Raw genomic sequence first — 14,348 nt, 5'->3', positions numbered from 1 at the left:
CTAATTAAAAAGGACAAAACTAAAACCACTCAGTGTCTGTTTATTCTCTTCATGGTATAATCAGCTGGATTTGGTATTCAAGAATTCTAATAACTTGTGCCTGAATTGTGATTTGTTTATGTATATAGAAACCCACAAAAACATCAATGTGCTTCCACAAGCAGGTCTCATAGTGGCTCACCTGTCTCATCCTGCCAACTACTAAAAACTTTACTACAATAAGATGTGTCCCATGTGCTAAATAGAGGCAGCTGCACAGACTCCGCTTTCTCTCCACCCTCCACTTCATGAACACAGAGCAGAGGTGGGTATTTATAGGAACGATATTTCATGAATGCTCAGTGTCATAATGGGGACTAGAATAATGCTAGTCACATTTGCCCTTGCATTGAATGCTGGCACCGAATTCTTCTCTATACAGGGCCCAGGGACTATACTTTTGGAGGCTTACTCCTGGCACTGGACTCATTTTCCATTCAATTTAGCCACCTTGGGTCCCACTGCAGGAGAAAAGGACCATAAAAATGAAATGAAACCTTTTTGCACCCTTTCTTCTGCCAACTTACAACATTACTTGAAAAGTGGAATCTTTCCATAATTCATTAATAAACCAGCACATGTGGTTTGAGACTGCGTTATTATTTCTCTGTGTCACATTTCTCCTTCCAGAGCACTTTCCATACTGCCAGTAAGACAAAACAAGCAAAGAACTGGGCCCTTCAGTGATCACACCCTTTAAAGTGGTTCTTGCATACTTTTTTTTGGGGGGGGGGGGGGGGGCGTCACCTGCTGCTATAAGTACAACCATGCAATATTTTTTAGCTTTTGTGTATATGTGAGTGAACATATGTGATGACTTACTCCAAAACAGAAGCTCATGCAACTTAATGGGTGTTTTCCACCTTCGAATTATAAAGGAAATGACTGCCTCAGGTACTGGTAGGGATGTCAGTTGCAGTACCTCAGAAGTCATACAATGATACAAGGCTCACTCCAGATATTATGATTGCTTCACAACAGTGGCTAAGATCCTGTATGTCAAGCATGGCATAAACAGTTCTGTGTGTGGAACTATGCTGCCTCAGTCCTCCAAACATCCTCTACGTTCACTGTTTAGCCACTGCAACCCCTGCTCCACAGCCATTCCATGTTTGGTTCAAAGCAGAGTTAGAGCAACCAGAGAAGCACTTAGCTGTGTCTCCGTAACCAGATGCAGAATGAATACGTCATCTGCTAAGATCCAGTGGGGTACTCTGGAGGCCTCAGCAGATGATGTAAAATCATTCTGCGTCTGGTTACAGAAAGATAGCGACAGTCCTCTGATCTTGCTCCCACTCTCCACCAGTCACAGAAGGTGGAGCTAAACTGGGGGTCCAGGAAGGCAACTTTGGTTGTTGCTCCATAACAAAGACATAGCAGGTATAAGAAGCATTCACATCTGCACATGCCATTAACAAGATGTCAGTGTTCTTACTGTGCAACAATTCTACCTCGTTCACAGTGGATGTGGGGACGGGACATATTCCACATGTAACACTCCCATGTTTCCCCTTTCCATTAAAAACAAACCAACTGGTAAAAATAATGGACCCGCAGTATAACATCTTGTGACCAACCAGTGAGACAAGGTACTCTGTCTGCAACCACCTTCTCACAAGAAAGCTGTAGGTTTCAATCCTTAGCCAAACTGACCCAGTGAACAGAAGCAAAAGCAAGCTCTTTGCCTACTCTGCTAAATTTCAAGGGCTAAAGATAGCATCTTATCCTGCCTTTGGCCTTGAAGGATGCCATTTCAATGTCACACTCCACACTGCACAAAGGTCAGGTTGCAGCTACCATGTTAAAGCAAGGGAATATACCAGTAAATAGGCAGGTTCGGATCATGCAGTCCCTTTCTCAAGTTCACATCCTGAGCTGAACAACAGACAGCACAGCTTTGACAAAAGGAGGAAAGCCTGGTAGGATTCCTTTGTCAGTTAAAAGCTTGGTAATCTGAGGCAAGATTTCTCCTTTCCTGCTGAAAGGGATACTTCTGCAGAGCTGAAAACAAAATGAGAAAAATCAAAACAGGACAGAACTAAAACATGCCTCCCCCTCAAAAGGGGTGATAGTCCAACATCAATTGCTGTACATTGGCTCCTAGCAGCATTCAACTCAAGACATCTGGAATCTGGATACAAGATAAGAGCCACTAGATACAAAAGAGAGACTGCATGCAATAGCTGGGCAATTAATCGAGGTAAATCAGTGTACACTAACATTAAATACTGACGCAAAAACTGCAGTTGGTGGTCAAACACCCCCTCCTCCCCTTTCTACTGTCCTTCATTGCTCCTCAAGAAAATATCAATGCATGCCCAACTCTTTGTATTGGGTTGTGATGGGAAGAAAGAAGCAGTGGGCAGTGACCATTTAAGGGAATTCACATCTTACTTGGATTATTTATGTTGTAAGAGCGTAGAAAGAAGTGAAACAAGATACGGTAATGGACCACTTTAATAGTATCCGGGATCTTCTGAGGGGACACTGATGTTCAGAGCAAAAAATAAGCTTTAAAGAAGTACCCGCAAACAGCAGCTATATCCTAACCTGCTATAGAGGAGACGAAAAATTTGCCCTTCAAGTGGAAATGTTTACTGGAGGATGACGCTCTTTATCGTAATTCTTTAATGCCTTCAGTATTATTACCAGGAACAAGGTAGTATTCTCAGCAGGCCCAACTGCATAACCTAGAGGTGAATAAAGTCTGGTTTTCCAGATATGGAAGTGAAGCTCACATCAACCTTAGGCAGCCTGGCCAATAGTGAAGGATAATGGGAATTGCAGTCCAGCAGCTGAAAGACCACAAGTTGCCAATTCCTAGCAAAACCTCTTCACTTGTTCACCCTTGACTTTAGTACTGTAACTCCTATTTTTGTATTACAGATTATTCAGTTCTTGGTTACAAGGTTAAGTAAGCTCCCTTAAAGGAACCTGTTTTACTTTTTAACATTCAAATACTGTAGTACAAATACTAGGAAAGTTAAAATTGGGGGGGGGGGGAGGAAAACAAGAGTTTTCTCTACTGATGCAATATTAAGGAATGAAACACACCAAAACCATTTCAAAAGGTGAAGTCTCACTGCACACTCTGTATACATATCCGGGATAGCCATGCTGGCCATACAGCAAGGTACAATAATGTCCCAAATCCTCAAAACCTGCTGCAAGGTTTTGAAACTCCACTGCCCAGTGGAGATTCGAAAACCTGCAACATATTTGTTGTGCATACTGGTTGGCCCCATAAAGGTATCACTTTTGTGTATCTTGGGTGTTATTATACAGACACTGTAAGGATGTGCTTAGATGTGCAAGTGCCATGAAGAACAGCTTTCCTTGAAAGTTATTACCCCACAAGTAACTCTGGTACCAAAAAGAAAGAAAACAATTTGAAATTCTCATCCTTTAATGAATGGTCAGTGATCATTTTGAGCTGCTTCTGTAGAATACAATTAAACAATATACTTAAAGGTTTCCTCAAAAGAAGAAAAAGAAAGAAAGAAAGCTAACACCCCTCCCCTCCTTGTATTGTTTCCTTTCATTGACATTCCATTACTTTGGCTCCCACAGCGTTCCGTTTCACTGCAGATCCATGTCCCGAGGTGTAAGAAAGAACTGGAAAATTCCCTTGATGCCCCCAGTGACATGTGTTTATTTGAGAAATAACCAAAAACAAAATGAAACTAAACCAAACTGCTTTCCCAGGCACTGCCACTTCAAGAGGAAAAGTTGGATGTTAACTGTGGGAGTCTTTAATACGCTTTCTGTCTTTGCAGGTTGTTTCTCCTTCGCCTGCTGCAATCATACGGCGTAGAGTTCATAAATCTTCTTTACACAGTACACCAGGGCAGCCAGTGCTATCGTGTTATGCAGTCTCTTTCTGTGCAGGTCATCCTTCCTCACCAGAACCACCGGAGTGGAGGAGGTGAGTGTATGCAGGGGCAGGCGGGAGAGTTTATAAGCATTATACTCCACTTGGTACTTGCAACAGGGATCAAACTGCCAGGAGATCCCATACAGGGTGCAGCAGGCTATGCTCAGCACGCCGGCCGGCAAGGAGATGTAATGGGAATAATCTGCTGGGAGGGCCAGTGGGGTGAAAAGGCAGGCCGTGCCAGCCAGCACCGACGTCTTGTGCAGGCAGTTCCCGACCGTGATCCAGCGGGCCGTCTCGTCCCCAATGCGTGTCGGCTCAATCACAATGTATTTGTATTGGGCCTCCAAGGCTTGTTCCAGCTCATATTCAAACTGGTCCTGAGCGTTCTCCCCATTGTAGATTTCATGAACGATGTAACAGTCTGTGGCTGACAGGCTGACCCTGTTAGGACGAAAAGTAAAGAGTTACTCAAGGCACTGGGAGCTTGCCCTCCATCATCCTATTCAGAAGAACCCACATGCCTTTGGCTCCCTGCTCACTCTCTGTTGTCTGAACAGGGTCTTTTCCCCTCGAGGTATTCATGCGTGCAAAGAAAGGTGACTGTAAAGGAGGATAGGATACGGTACACAAGGAGGATAGGCTAACAGTCAGGGGGGCCTCAGACTCTGGATCCTTTTTAATACTCCCAAGTTATGCACTGAGGAAACTAAACTCTTTGGCTCAACATTATTTCAAGAAATGACTGCTTTTCATAACTGTTTCTGGCTGCAATGTTCCACCTCTCATGTTTTATCAGCTGTTAAAATAAGCAAAAGAGATATTTGCAACTGATTTTGAAGGTTCAGTGCATACAAGGCAGAAGAAGCTCAGCCTCTTGACAACTGGAAGCTTTGTCCCAAACTCCCTTCATGCTCTGGAGCCTTACCAGAAGAGCAGCCACATATTCCCACAGCTAACTTTCTTCGTCATAGGGACTAGAGACCTCTACCTGGTGTTTAATTTCTGCAGAACTCTATGCCTAAGAGAATGGAACCAAGTCAGCAAACTTTTTATCCTTGTTACCCCCTTTACAGCTCCATGCAGACATCACCCCCAACCCCTCTAAACATAGCATATAATAAAATCATTTTGGTTTCTTTAGTGTGCATATTTTCATCCACATGTCCTTTGCCTTTTGTCTTCCAGAGAAAAAGATTTGGGAAACGGAGGAGGTATCAAGGCTTCCAAGTCTTAGGCCCTCCTTCAACAACTCTGACCTTCATCCGGGGGTCCTGCCCCACCATTTGCTAACCACTGACCTGCTTCCTTTCCCTTCAGTACTGTACTGTTTTCCATACTCATTTAAGACCATTTGCCAATGGTGTTTCTAGCAGCTGTCAAAGATTTCAGGTGTTTCTAAAACAAGATTCACCAGTGCCAAATGATGTCTCCAAGAGATGAGTTTAAGAGCTACAGACTGTTTAATAAGTACAGATTAATAAACACAAGAATTCTACACATAAACTGGAACATCGTTTCAGATACCCAAGTGGTGCCAAAATACCATTTATCAGCACAACTAGATCCTAGCTCTGGATAGCGCATTTCCACGCACCTTTTATAAGCAAAACTCTTACAAAGGAGTTATTTTAATAATGGAAAACATAACCCTTGTTATCAGTATACCTTGCCGAAGTCCAAGAAAGGCTTCTGACATTGTGAATTAAGGCCACAGGTCTTTTCCAGAAAGGGAAGGTGTACCTGCATTTCGAAAGGCCAATTTATGCATGCAAAAGGCTTTCATGAGAAATGATTGCCTAGACACCAGCCCAGAAAACGGAGCCAACTAACAAATGAATACCGAGAATAACCAGTCAACGTTCACAGTGGAAACTGCCAGGAAAAATGTCTGAGCACATTATTCAGTCTTCCTAGGAAGCAGATACCAACACTTAAAAAGTCAAAGCATTCCCCCAACTCGGCAATTGCCAGCATCTTCCTATTTTCATTATGAACAAAGCTTTGGAGCAGCTGTGTATGCCACATATTTGTTTTCCAGACCCCCTCACCCCAAACAAAGGGAAGCTTTGTGCGCGCAGAGTTTGTTCAGCAACCGTCTGGAATAATGCTTGCCTCAGTGGCATTGGGAGACAGTGTGAACGTTAGTGCTGCAAGAGGACCCCAGCCAGCCATCTCCTTTCAGCAGGAAGTCTGTGAACACAAACCCAGATTCGTTACTACTGCTATTCTCTATGTGGCAGCCTCATTAGCAATTCCAATACAACTGTGCTCACCAGTTTGGGCTCCCCAAGACAGTCAAAAACCTCCACTTGTTCTAGAAGGCTGACACACATCTCTTAAAGGCTGCCACAATATGTCTGAAGACTGAATGTAAGCCATGGCACAGGCAAACCCACAGGTGGGACAGCACATCGGGAGCTTCATTGCCCCTTCATATACTCTGAGTCACTCCAGAAAATAATACAATACAGTAGCCAAGACTGCAAGCGTTATTTACTAGCGTATATTCACAACAGCTGGAATAATTCCTGGTTTATTATAAATGGATTCATGCCTAGGAACCTGAATTTTCTCCTCCATTCAACCTTCGAGTGCGCACAGGCATGTTCAGGCACATGTATATTAAGGTCGTAACACTACAGTCAACTGGTTGGTCAAATGTTAGTCTGTGGAGGTACAAATTAAGGGCAGATGTTCATTGCCTCCATCATTTTGATGTATCAACTGTTAACAGGCCAAACAAGAAGACAGTGAGGTTGCCTTCCCTTCCAGGCAATAAATGGCAGCCTTTTAATCATTATGTTGCTGTTTTATACTTTGTTCAGCATCACAAAAAGGTACAGTCAGCCCTCTGTACCCACGGATTCAAGTATCCATGGCTTGAAAATATTCAAAAAAGTGCCAATCCCCAAAAACAAACCTTGATTTTATATAAAGGACACCATTTTACTACACCATTGTATTAAATAGGACTGGAGCATCCACAGATTTTGGTATCTACAGGAGAGAGAATGTCCTGGAAACAAACTCCAGTGGATTCAAAGGGCCCACTATATCTGTATTAGAGTATTCATAATATGCACATTTAATCAACTGTTCACTTAAAAGACATCATGCAAGTGCTTTAGTCATTTGACAATCCCAGTTCTATCCCATTTTCCATCAAATATGTTCAAAGTAGCTTTTAGTATAGGGTTAAAACATACCAGATTGCGAGTAAGAGGCACAGTGCTAATTAAAACCAAAAGCACTCCTAGTCACATTTTGTTCATTTAAAAGCTCAAGGAAAATGCAAGATAGTTGTTACCTTACGCTTACAAGAATTAGAGCTGATGCCAAGTTCATGTCCGGGGAGAGCGTTCCAAGGTCAAGGTACCAGCGGATACACAATGCAAGATGCAAGTAATACATACAAATGGTGCCTGTGCATGCACACATACATACACAAATAGTTATTGCAAATGCCTCTCAAAAGCTTTTGAATAAACATTTTTAATTATTATTTTGTTAATTCACAATTTAAAGAAAAGCACTGCTTAAATGACCGAGAGCCAGCATGGTGCAGTGGTTTCAGGGTTGGGAGGCCAGGGTTCAAACCCCCGCTCAGATATGGTGAGGGGACCTTAGGCAAATCACATCTTCTCAAGCCTCAGAGGAAGGCAAAGGCACATCCACATCCCCTTGACCAACATGGTCAAGAGAATCCTATGATAGGTTTGCCTTTATCGTTGTGTGCCTTCAAGTCATTTCCAACCTGTGGCAACCCCATGGAGTTTTCTAGGGCTCAGAGTGTGTGACTCCCAGTGGGTTTCAATGGCCAAGTGGGAAACTGAGCCCTGATCTCCAGAGCCGTAGTCCAATGCTTAAACCACTATGCCTTGCTAGCTCTCAGGTTCACTTTAAGGTCTTGGAAGTATATGAACTCTTATTTCTGGGACCTCACTGACAGCTGTCAAGGTTTATATCACATGCTGCAAGTATCAAAAAGCATGTCTGACAATTACAGGAGCACTGGCATCCCAATACACTCTACGCTACATAAGACCTAGATCACCTTGTCTCAGGACCAAGTTATAATCAGGTTTGACAGGTCCCGATGCAGATGCAACCACACAACCTCGTCACTTGGAAATCCTGGCCTCCGATGCTATTGTGCGCCTCCACACAAAATGTTCCAACATTAACTACAGCCAAAGAATTCAATGTCACCAAAGCAGTACATGGCTTGATAGGACTGCCTGGGAAAGCTCAGTGCTGAAACAATAGAGTGGGAAGCAGAGATCAGAGAAGAGAGCAGCAAGCAAAATTTTCCCAGAGCATCTATCCACACACTGCCATTGTCAGCCCATTAATATCAGCCCCACCATGCAAAGCCTGGCTCCAAAAGAAAGGGCAGGGAGGAAGGGAAACAACAGGGTGAAGAATAATAAATGTGAACAGGCATAGCAGAATTTCATTCATAATGGAAAAGCTGCAAGTCCAGAGCTGAATAAAAATAGCTTCAGCCGCGATGAAGCCTTGCCCATCTTGAGAGACTCATGCTGAATGTGTGAATGGTATTCTGCACAAGGAACAGGTCACAGGGTGAGACTGTGACATTTTTGTGATTATTCTCAGGAAAAGGAATGTGTTGAAGGTTCAACCTCAATATCTTTTTTATAAAGGACATATTCCATCATGTCTGGACAGATATTAGAACTCTTTGTGTATGTATATAGTCACATATACACCGATCACCCTGAATGAACAAGCCACTACTGTTTGGAAAAGCAGACCACTACTATTCTGACACTTTGGAAAGAGCTGGTGGCCAAATGCTGGCCAACCAGACCCACCTCATGGGTTCATGACCAAGACAAGATCTGAACTAGAGAACTTTCTGGTTCCAAGGTCTGTCTCAAAGACTGTGATTCCATACCCACTTCACCTGGGAGTTAAGCCACATTGCCTTCAATGGCCAAGATCTGGTGGTCTAAGTATACGTCAGTACACACCATGGATTGACTTTCCTTGCTTTGTCCTCTCACAGCAGCCACCAAAAAGCCTCCTCCATACTGTTTCTCAACTGTGAAGAACAGGTTTTTGGAGAGTACAGGTAGGACAGAAGGCAGAAGAAGGCATTGCAGATTCTGGCAAAGAAGCAGGATCCAGCAGAAGACCATCACTGTATCCTGGCCAATGGGACTTATAAGCACAAACACCTACTAATGCTACTAATCATTATGTGCCATGCGCTCTTGTAGCTCCAGGACTGTTGGAGAAACAGCCATTTTCATTTACTTCAAAAATAATCCTGCCTACAAAATCTTAAAACTGCCTAAAAATGTGCAGAAGTGTTGGCCAAAGGTTATTTCCAGCTTTTATTTAGAGCCTCTGATACAATCCAAAGCAAATTTTGCTTAAAACAAATACAAGTACCAAAAGGTAAACAGTTTAATGCAGGGTTTATCGGCTTCTGTGTAGTATACTGTACTGTAAAATTAGACCGTTACTCCAATCTCCTTCCCCAAAGTTTTGCACTCTAGCCATAGCTCACATCAGCCCTAGCCAACATGGCCAATGGCCCAGGATGATGGGAGTGGACATTTGGGGTACACAAGGTTGGGGAAACCTAAAAGATGAAAGGATTCTCATTAAAGAGGCATCTTGCCCAAATGGGAGCTTCAAATGAATGCAGGATCCTGTCAGATCCTGTCTGACCTTGGAAAATAAACAGGGTCAGCTCTGATTAATACTTGGATGGGAGACCATCAGTGAATACCAGGTGCTGCAGTAGGCTATATTTCAGAGGAAAGAACTGTTAAGTCAGATCACTGATTCATCAAGCTCAACATAGTCTACTATGAGAGGCAGCAGAGTCGCTCCAAGGTTTAAAACAATTCTCTTCCAGACTTACTTGAAGATGCCAGAAATCTTGGAGACCTTCTCCATGCAAAGAATACTATATGTAATAGAATTCCCCATACAAACCATACCACTATACCTGGAGATCCCTTTAGGACTGGAGAGCAAGGAAACCCAAGCATGATATAAGTGATATAAAAGCATGATATAACTGAACAGAGAAGGCCTTCATTAGATACTGGATCAAAACCAAGATCCATGAAAGAAAAGGCAGTCTGTCAAAGGACAGTATTTGAACTGTCTCACTTCCTAAGCCAAAGAGATGTTTCCCACAAGTCAAGGAACTAACCGTATTATTAAATTTGACCAGGTTCCATCGTTCCAAACAATATTTTTATTAGTCACTCTCCTGACATGTCAAAAAACTGCTTTTCAGACAGAAACTGTGCAGTCTAAAAGGTTTAGTTCACTGTCCTTGTGAACCCTGACCCCACAATCCGATATAACATATTAATGAAGAGAAATCTATCTGCCGTAATGTATGCACAGACTTTGCAATTACCTGGAGAACATCAGATCTGTATCTAAAAAGATCCCTAACAGTCAAAGACTGAGGTGTTACACTTAGAGGAGAACACTGATCAAGACAACCACGGCTATCTAGTCCCTCTCCAAAGGAGAAATATGCATTTTCAACAGTTACAAGGAAGAGAAACAACACAGTTGGGCTAAACATAAGTCCAACATAGAGTCAGAAGATCTGAACACACCACGTTATTTGGAACAAGAACCTCCTCTGCCAGCTGTGTGTAAGCAATAGTTACAAATATCAACCCTATTGCATTCAGGAAAATAGGAATAACTCCTGCTATGGACTATAGTAGCCAGAGTCACTTGAGAGCATGAAAACTGTCGGGAAATGCCAATAAGCTGCTTATCTTCCAAGCAGAGGCAAGCTGCTTTCACCATGAACACTGCATCTTAACATTTAACCATGGTCAATGGAACCTAAGATTTACAAAGCCTGCTTCACACCATGGTTTTACATCCTGCTTTGCAACTAATCCATAACAGGGTATTCATATACACTATGTACTATTTGCACAGACACACTTCACTGAGCAACAGATACATACACCAACTTCCTAAGTCACTTCTGCAGGCTCTGTTCTTGCTGCAGAGATTGTCCTGTTGGCCTTGTAACTGGATAGGCTACTGATCTAGGTTTTAACATCTGTGGACACTCCGTTTACTATGCTGTAGTGCACTATGTACTACATGTAGCACATAATGCAATCAAGTACATTATGTACTACTTGCTTATGATAATTCAGAAGCTGGAGCTCTTTTTAAATTAAAGAACTCAGTTCAGCTGAGCCATTTTGGAACCAATATTTGTTTATTCTAAACGTTTATTTCTTTCACTTGTAATGCTGAACATTAAAACACCTTTTTTCCAGTGACAGAAACCATCCCTAAAAGAGGTAAAAACCAGTCAGGCATCTTCATCCATTGCAAAGAAGGGAGTTGGCAAAAACAGAAACCTGGGAAACTTGCTAGAAACTTGGAAACGGGAGTAGAATACAATTGCAATAAAATACAATTTGCAATTCACAGGTAAGACTGTTTGCTTTGTACCTACAGTACTATCATCAGGACTGAAAAACTTAACCTCTCTTCAGCTTTAAGAAACTGAAGTTGATATCCCCAAAGAACTCAGGAGAGATTAATTATCTATCCCACCTCATTGCATTCTCTGATGAAAGCCAAGTGACAGCTAATGGACCAAAGGAGGGGAACTGCCAAAGCCAACAACAGCCACTGGATTAATCCAGTGCCAGCTCTCGACCCACACCTCCCAAATCCCAAACAATGCATCAACGCCCTAAAAACACAAATCACTCAAACGGCACTAACAGCTGTGGACTGAGAGGTCACTCTCAGAGGACTTTGGGGGGGAACGTTTGCCGCTTTCAAAAATAGATGTTAGGAGCATCCAAGGACATTTTTATAGCCTCAGGAGAGGCGGCTCTGTCCACTCGGAGCCTAACATCTGGGAAGGGTGAGAGCGTCCTCTCTTTTAGGTCAAGGATTGCTTCGCCAGGCCCCTTGCCTTTCTATCCCAACAATGAAGGTGCAGCTTGTCCTCTACACACAACCGAGCAGCACTATTTTGTTCTCTGCTCTCCTATCTTCCTCACCCTCCATCTTCCACTTTGTTTCTAACTCTCCAGCCCTCCAAAAGTAAAAAACATCACACCTCTAAGTCCTTTGTTTTCAAGGGCCTTACTATACCCTTCTTCAACACATGCTTGGGATCACACCAAATTCCTGCAACTTCCCCTTCTCTCCCATAGCCTTCTGCCATGCTATCTATCTATCTACCTACCTACCTACCGTCTTACACCAACACAGACCCTCACTCCCCACCAACCAAGTATCACTTCAACAGTCCTCCCTCCCTCCAAACCATTCTCCTCTGATGCTCCCTCATCTCCTTGACCTCACCTTGCATTGCAACCCTGAAGGGAAGAAGTCCACCAAACTAGAACTCTGAACTGTAACCCTGGAAACTGCAACAACCCTCTCCACACCTTCACACCAATGTGCCCCCTCAACTTCTTTTCATTTGCTGCCTTGACCATGACCAGCTTATATCCCCTCCCAGTGCCTTTGTGCCATAGTTTGTTGTTGTTAGCTGCCTTTGAGAGGATGAGACACCTCCAAGACCCCTTATCCTCCACTTCTCTGCTCAGGTCCTGTAGGTTCAGGCCCATTGGCTCCAGACTGTTCATCCCTCCGACATGAAATCTTCCTCTCTTTCTCCTTTTCTCTACCTTCCCCTGCATCACTGTATTTTCTAATGGGTGGCGTCTTCTCACGATGTGGCTGAAGCACAATAGCCTCAATTTAATCATCTTGGGCCCCATACAGACAGACCAAAATAAAGCTGCTTTGAGTCACTTTGGAGGTATGCTGTTTAAATGATACATGCATCCTAAGAGTCCAGAAGCCGCACCAAAGCCATGCTCCAGCCCTAAGGACTGGAGTGCAGCTTTGGTGCAGCTTCCGGACTCTTAGGACACATGCATCATTGAAACACCATACCTCCAAAGTGACCCAAAGCAGCTTTATTTTGGCCTGTCTGTATGGGCCCTTGGATCCTAGGGAGATTTAGTACTATCTGTTGAAGCACCCATCTGTTTGTCTTCTTGGCTGCACACAGTATCAGTGCCCCAACTCAAATGAATGGGTTTTCTTTCTATCTGCTTTCTTCCATTTCCAGTCTGTGTGTACAGTTTCTTGTATGTGTATAAGTTCTTGAGGGGAAAGGAAGCTAACAGGTTTGCCCCCCAGTTCAAGCCCAGTCTCCCTTCTCCTGGTTTAAGAAGTAAAAGGGGCACATTGGTGTGAAGGTGTGTGTGTGTGTGTGTGTGTGTGTGGTGTGGTCCCCCTCCCGCCCTGTTTCAAGGTATTAGTTGTGTGTCCTTCCTCCAGGGCTGGAGTGAGGATTGTAGTGTGGTACCCCCCTCCTCCTTTCAATATGGCAATGAAGGAGGGTGAGGTCTGAGGGTTTTACTTTGGTGCCCCCCTCCCTCCAGGAGGACATTGCAGGCGAGGCCTGGATGTTTTAGACTCATTCTTCCCCAGTTCCCTTCCAGGACTGCAAAGCCAGCAGAGGTCTGGGGATTTAGCTTGGTACCCCCCCCCCAGATTGCAATGCAGGGTGAGGTCTGGGGGTTAATTACCCCCCCCCAAGACACCAATGGAAGGAGAGGTCTGGGGCTTTTAGTTCAGTCCCCTTCCTCCAAAACTGTGGGGCGAGGTCTGGGTGCTCCAGATTGGTGCCCCCCTTCCTTCCTTCCTTCCTTCCTTCCTTCCAGGATTGCAATGTATTAAGGTGCAATGCCTGGGGTTTAGTCCAGTGCCCCCCTCTTTTCAGGAGTGCAATGGAAGGAGAGGAGTGAGGCCTTTAGCTTGCAATGCAGGGCGAGGTCTGGGGGGTTACTTCGGTGCCCCTTTCCTTCCTTCCTGGATCGCAATGGAGAAGAGAGGGAGGGAGGTCTGGGAGTTTTAGGCTGGTGCCCCTTCCTTTCCCAGAACTGCAATGCAGGAGGAGGAGAAGGGGCCTGGGTCTGAACCCAGGAGAGACCCATTCCAAGAGGGAGCCAAGCAGCCTCTCCTCCAGCTCCTCCTTCCCTTCATGGAGCCCTCTTTGTTCCCCTTCTTCAGGGCCCTGGGGCTGGTCCAGAGCCTCCCAGGCGAGGCCTGAGGGACGAAGCAGGAGGAGGCCCGCCCTCCACTCACCTCTCCCGGGGACCAGCGGCTGCAGCGGCGGCGGCGGAGCTGCCTTGCCCGGCGCGCCTCCTTCCCCAGGCCGCCATCTTGGGGAGCGAGGAGGAAAGAGAGAGAGAGAGGAGGAGGAGGAAGAGCAAATGTCTCCTCTCTCCGCCAAAAGTACGGCGGGGAGGAGGGGGGAAAAGGAAAGGGGGACGCGCAGGCGCGGTGAGGAAAAAAGGTAGGCCGCTGGGAGGGAAGCGGCTGGCGGGAAATGTAGTCCCGAGGCGCCAGAGGGAGAAGGAGTTTG

At 44.6% G+C, this 14,348-nt stretch overlaps 2 protein-coding genes across 5 annotated transcripts in view; both read right to left on the bottom strand.

The window, feature by feature from the left end:
* Nucleotides 1-3,427: 3,427 nt before the first annotated feature.
* Nucleotides 3,428-14,264, bottom strand: TMEM11 (transmembrane protein 11). The gene is made up of 2 exons (XM_042437777.1): nucleotides 14,069-14,264; nucleotides 3,428-4,357 (listed from the first exon to the last, which is right to left on the bottom strand). Exons 1-2 carry the CDS (start codon nucleotides 14,143-14,145, stop codon nucleotides 3,841-3,843), a joined length of 594 nt encoding a protein of 197 aa, XP_042293711.1. The 5' UTR covers nucleotides 14,146-14,264; the 3' UTR covers nucleotides 3,428-3,840.
* The window catches only part of NATD1 (N-acetyltransferase domain containing 1), a 32,930-nt gene continuing 22,802 nt past the window's right edge, over nucleotides 4,221-14,348 (bottom strand). For all 4 annotated transcript variants that reach the window (XR_006100525.1, XR_006100526.1, XR_006100527.1 and 1 more), the window contains exon 5: nucleotides 4,221-4,357. The gene's annotated coding sequence lies outside the window, so the exon portion shown is untranslated. The remainder of the gene's footprint in view (nucleotides 4,358-14,348) is intronic.

This window comes from Sceloporus undulatus, chromosome 8, assembly GCF_019175285.1.
Source record: "Sceloporus undulatus isolate JIND9_A2432 ecotype Alabama chromosome 8, SceUnd_v1.1, whole genome shotgun sequence".
Classification (NCBI taxonomy): Eukaryota; Metazoa; Chordata; class Lepidosauria; order Squamata; family Phrynosomatidae; genus Sceloporus; species Sceloporus undulatus.
This window is presented reverse-complemented; position numbering and strand designations above follow the sequence as displayed.

Excerpts from the sequence above, each read along its gene's own strand:
- TMEM11 (XM_042437777.1), bottom strand. The coding sequence starts at position 14,145 with ATGGCGGCCTGGGGAAGGAGGCGCGCCGGGCAAGGCAGCTCCGCCGCC. Across the intron at positions 4,358-14,068 it reads GCCGCTGGTCCCCGGGAGAG|GGTCAGCCTGTCAGCCACAG; the intron begins GTGAGTGGAGGG and ends TCGTCCTAACAG.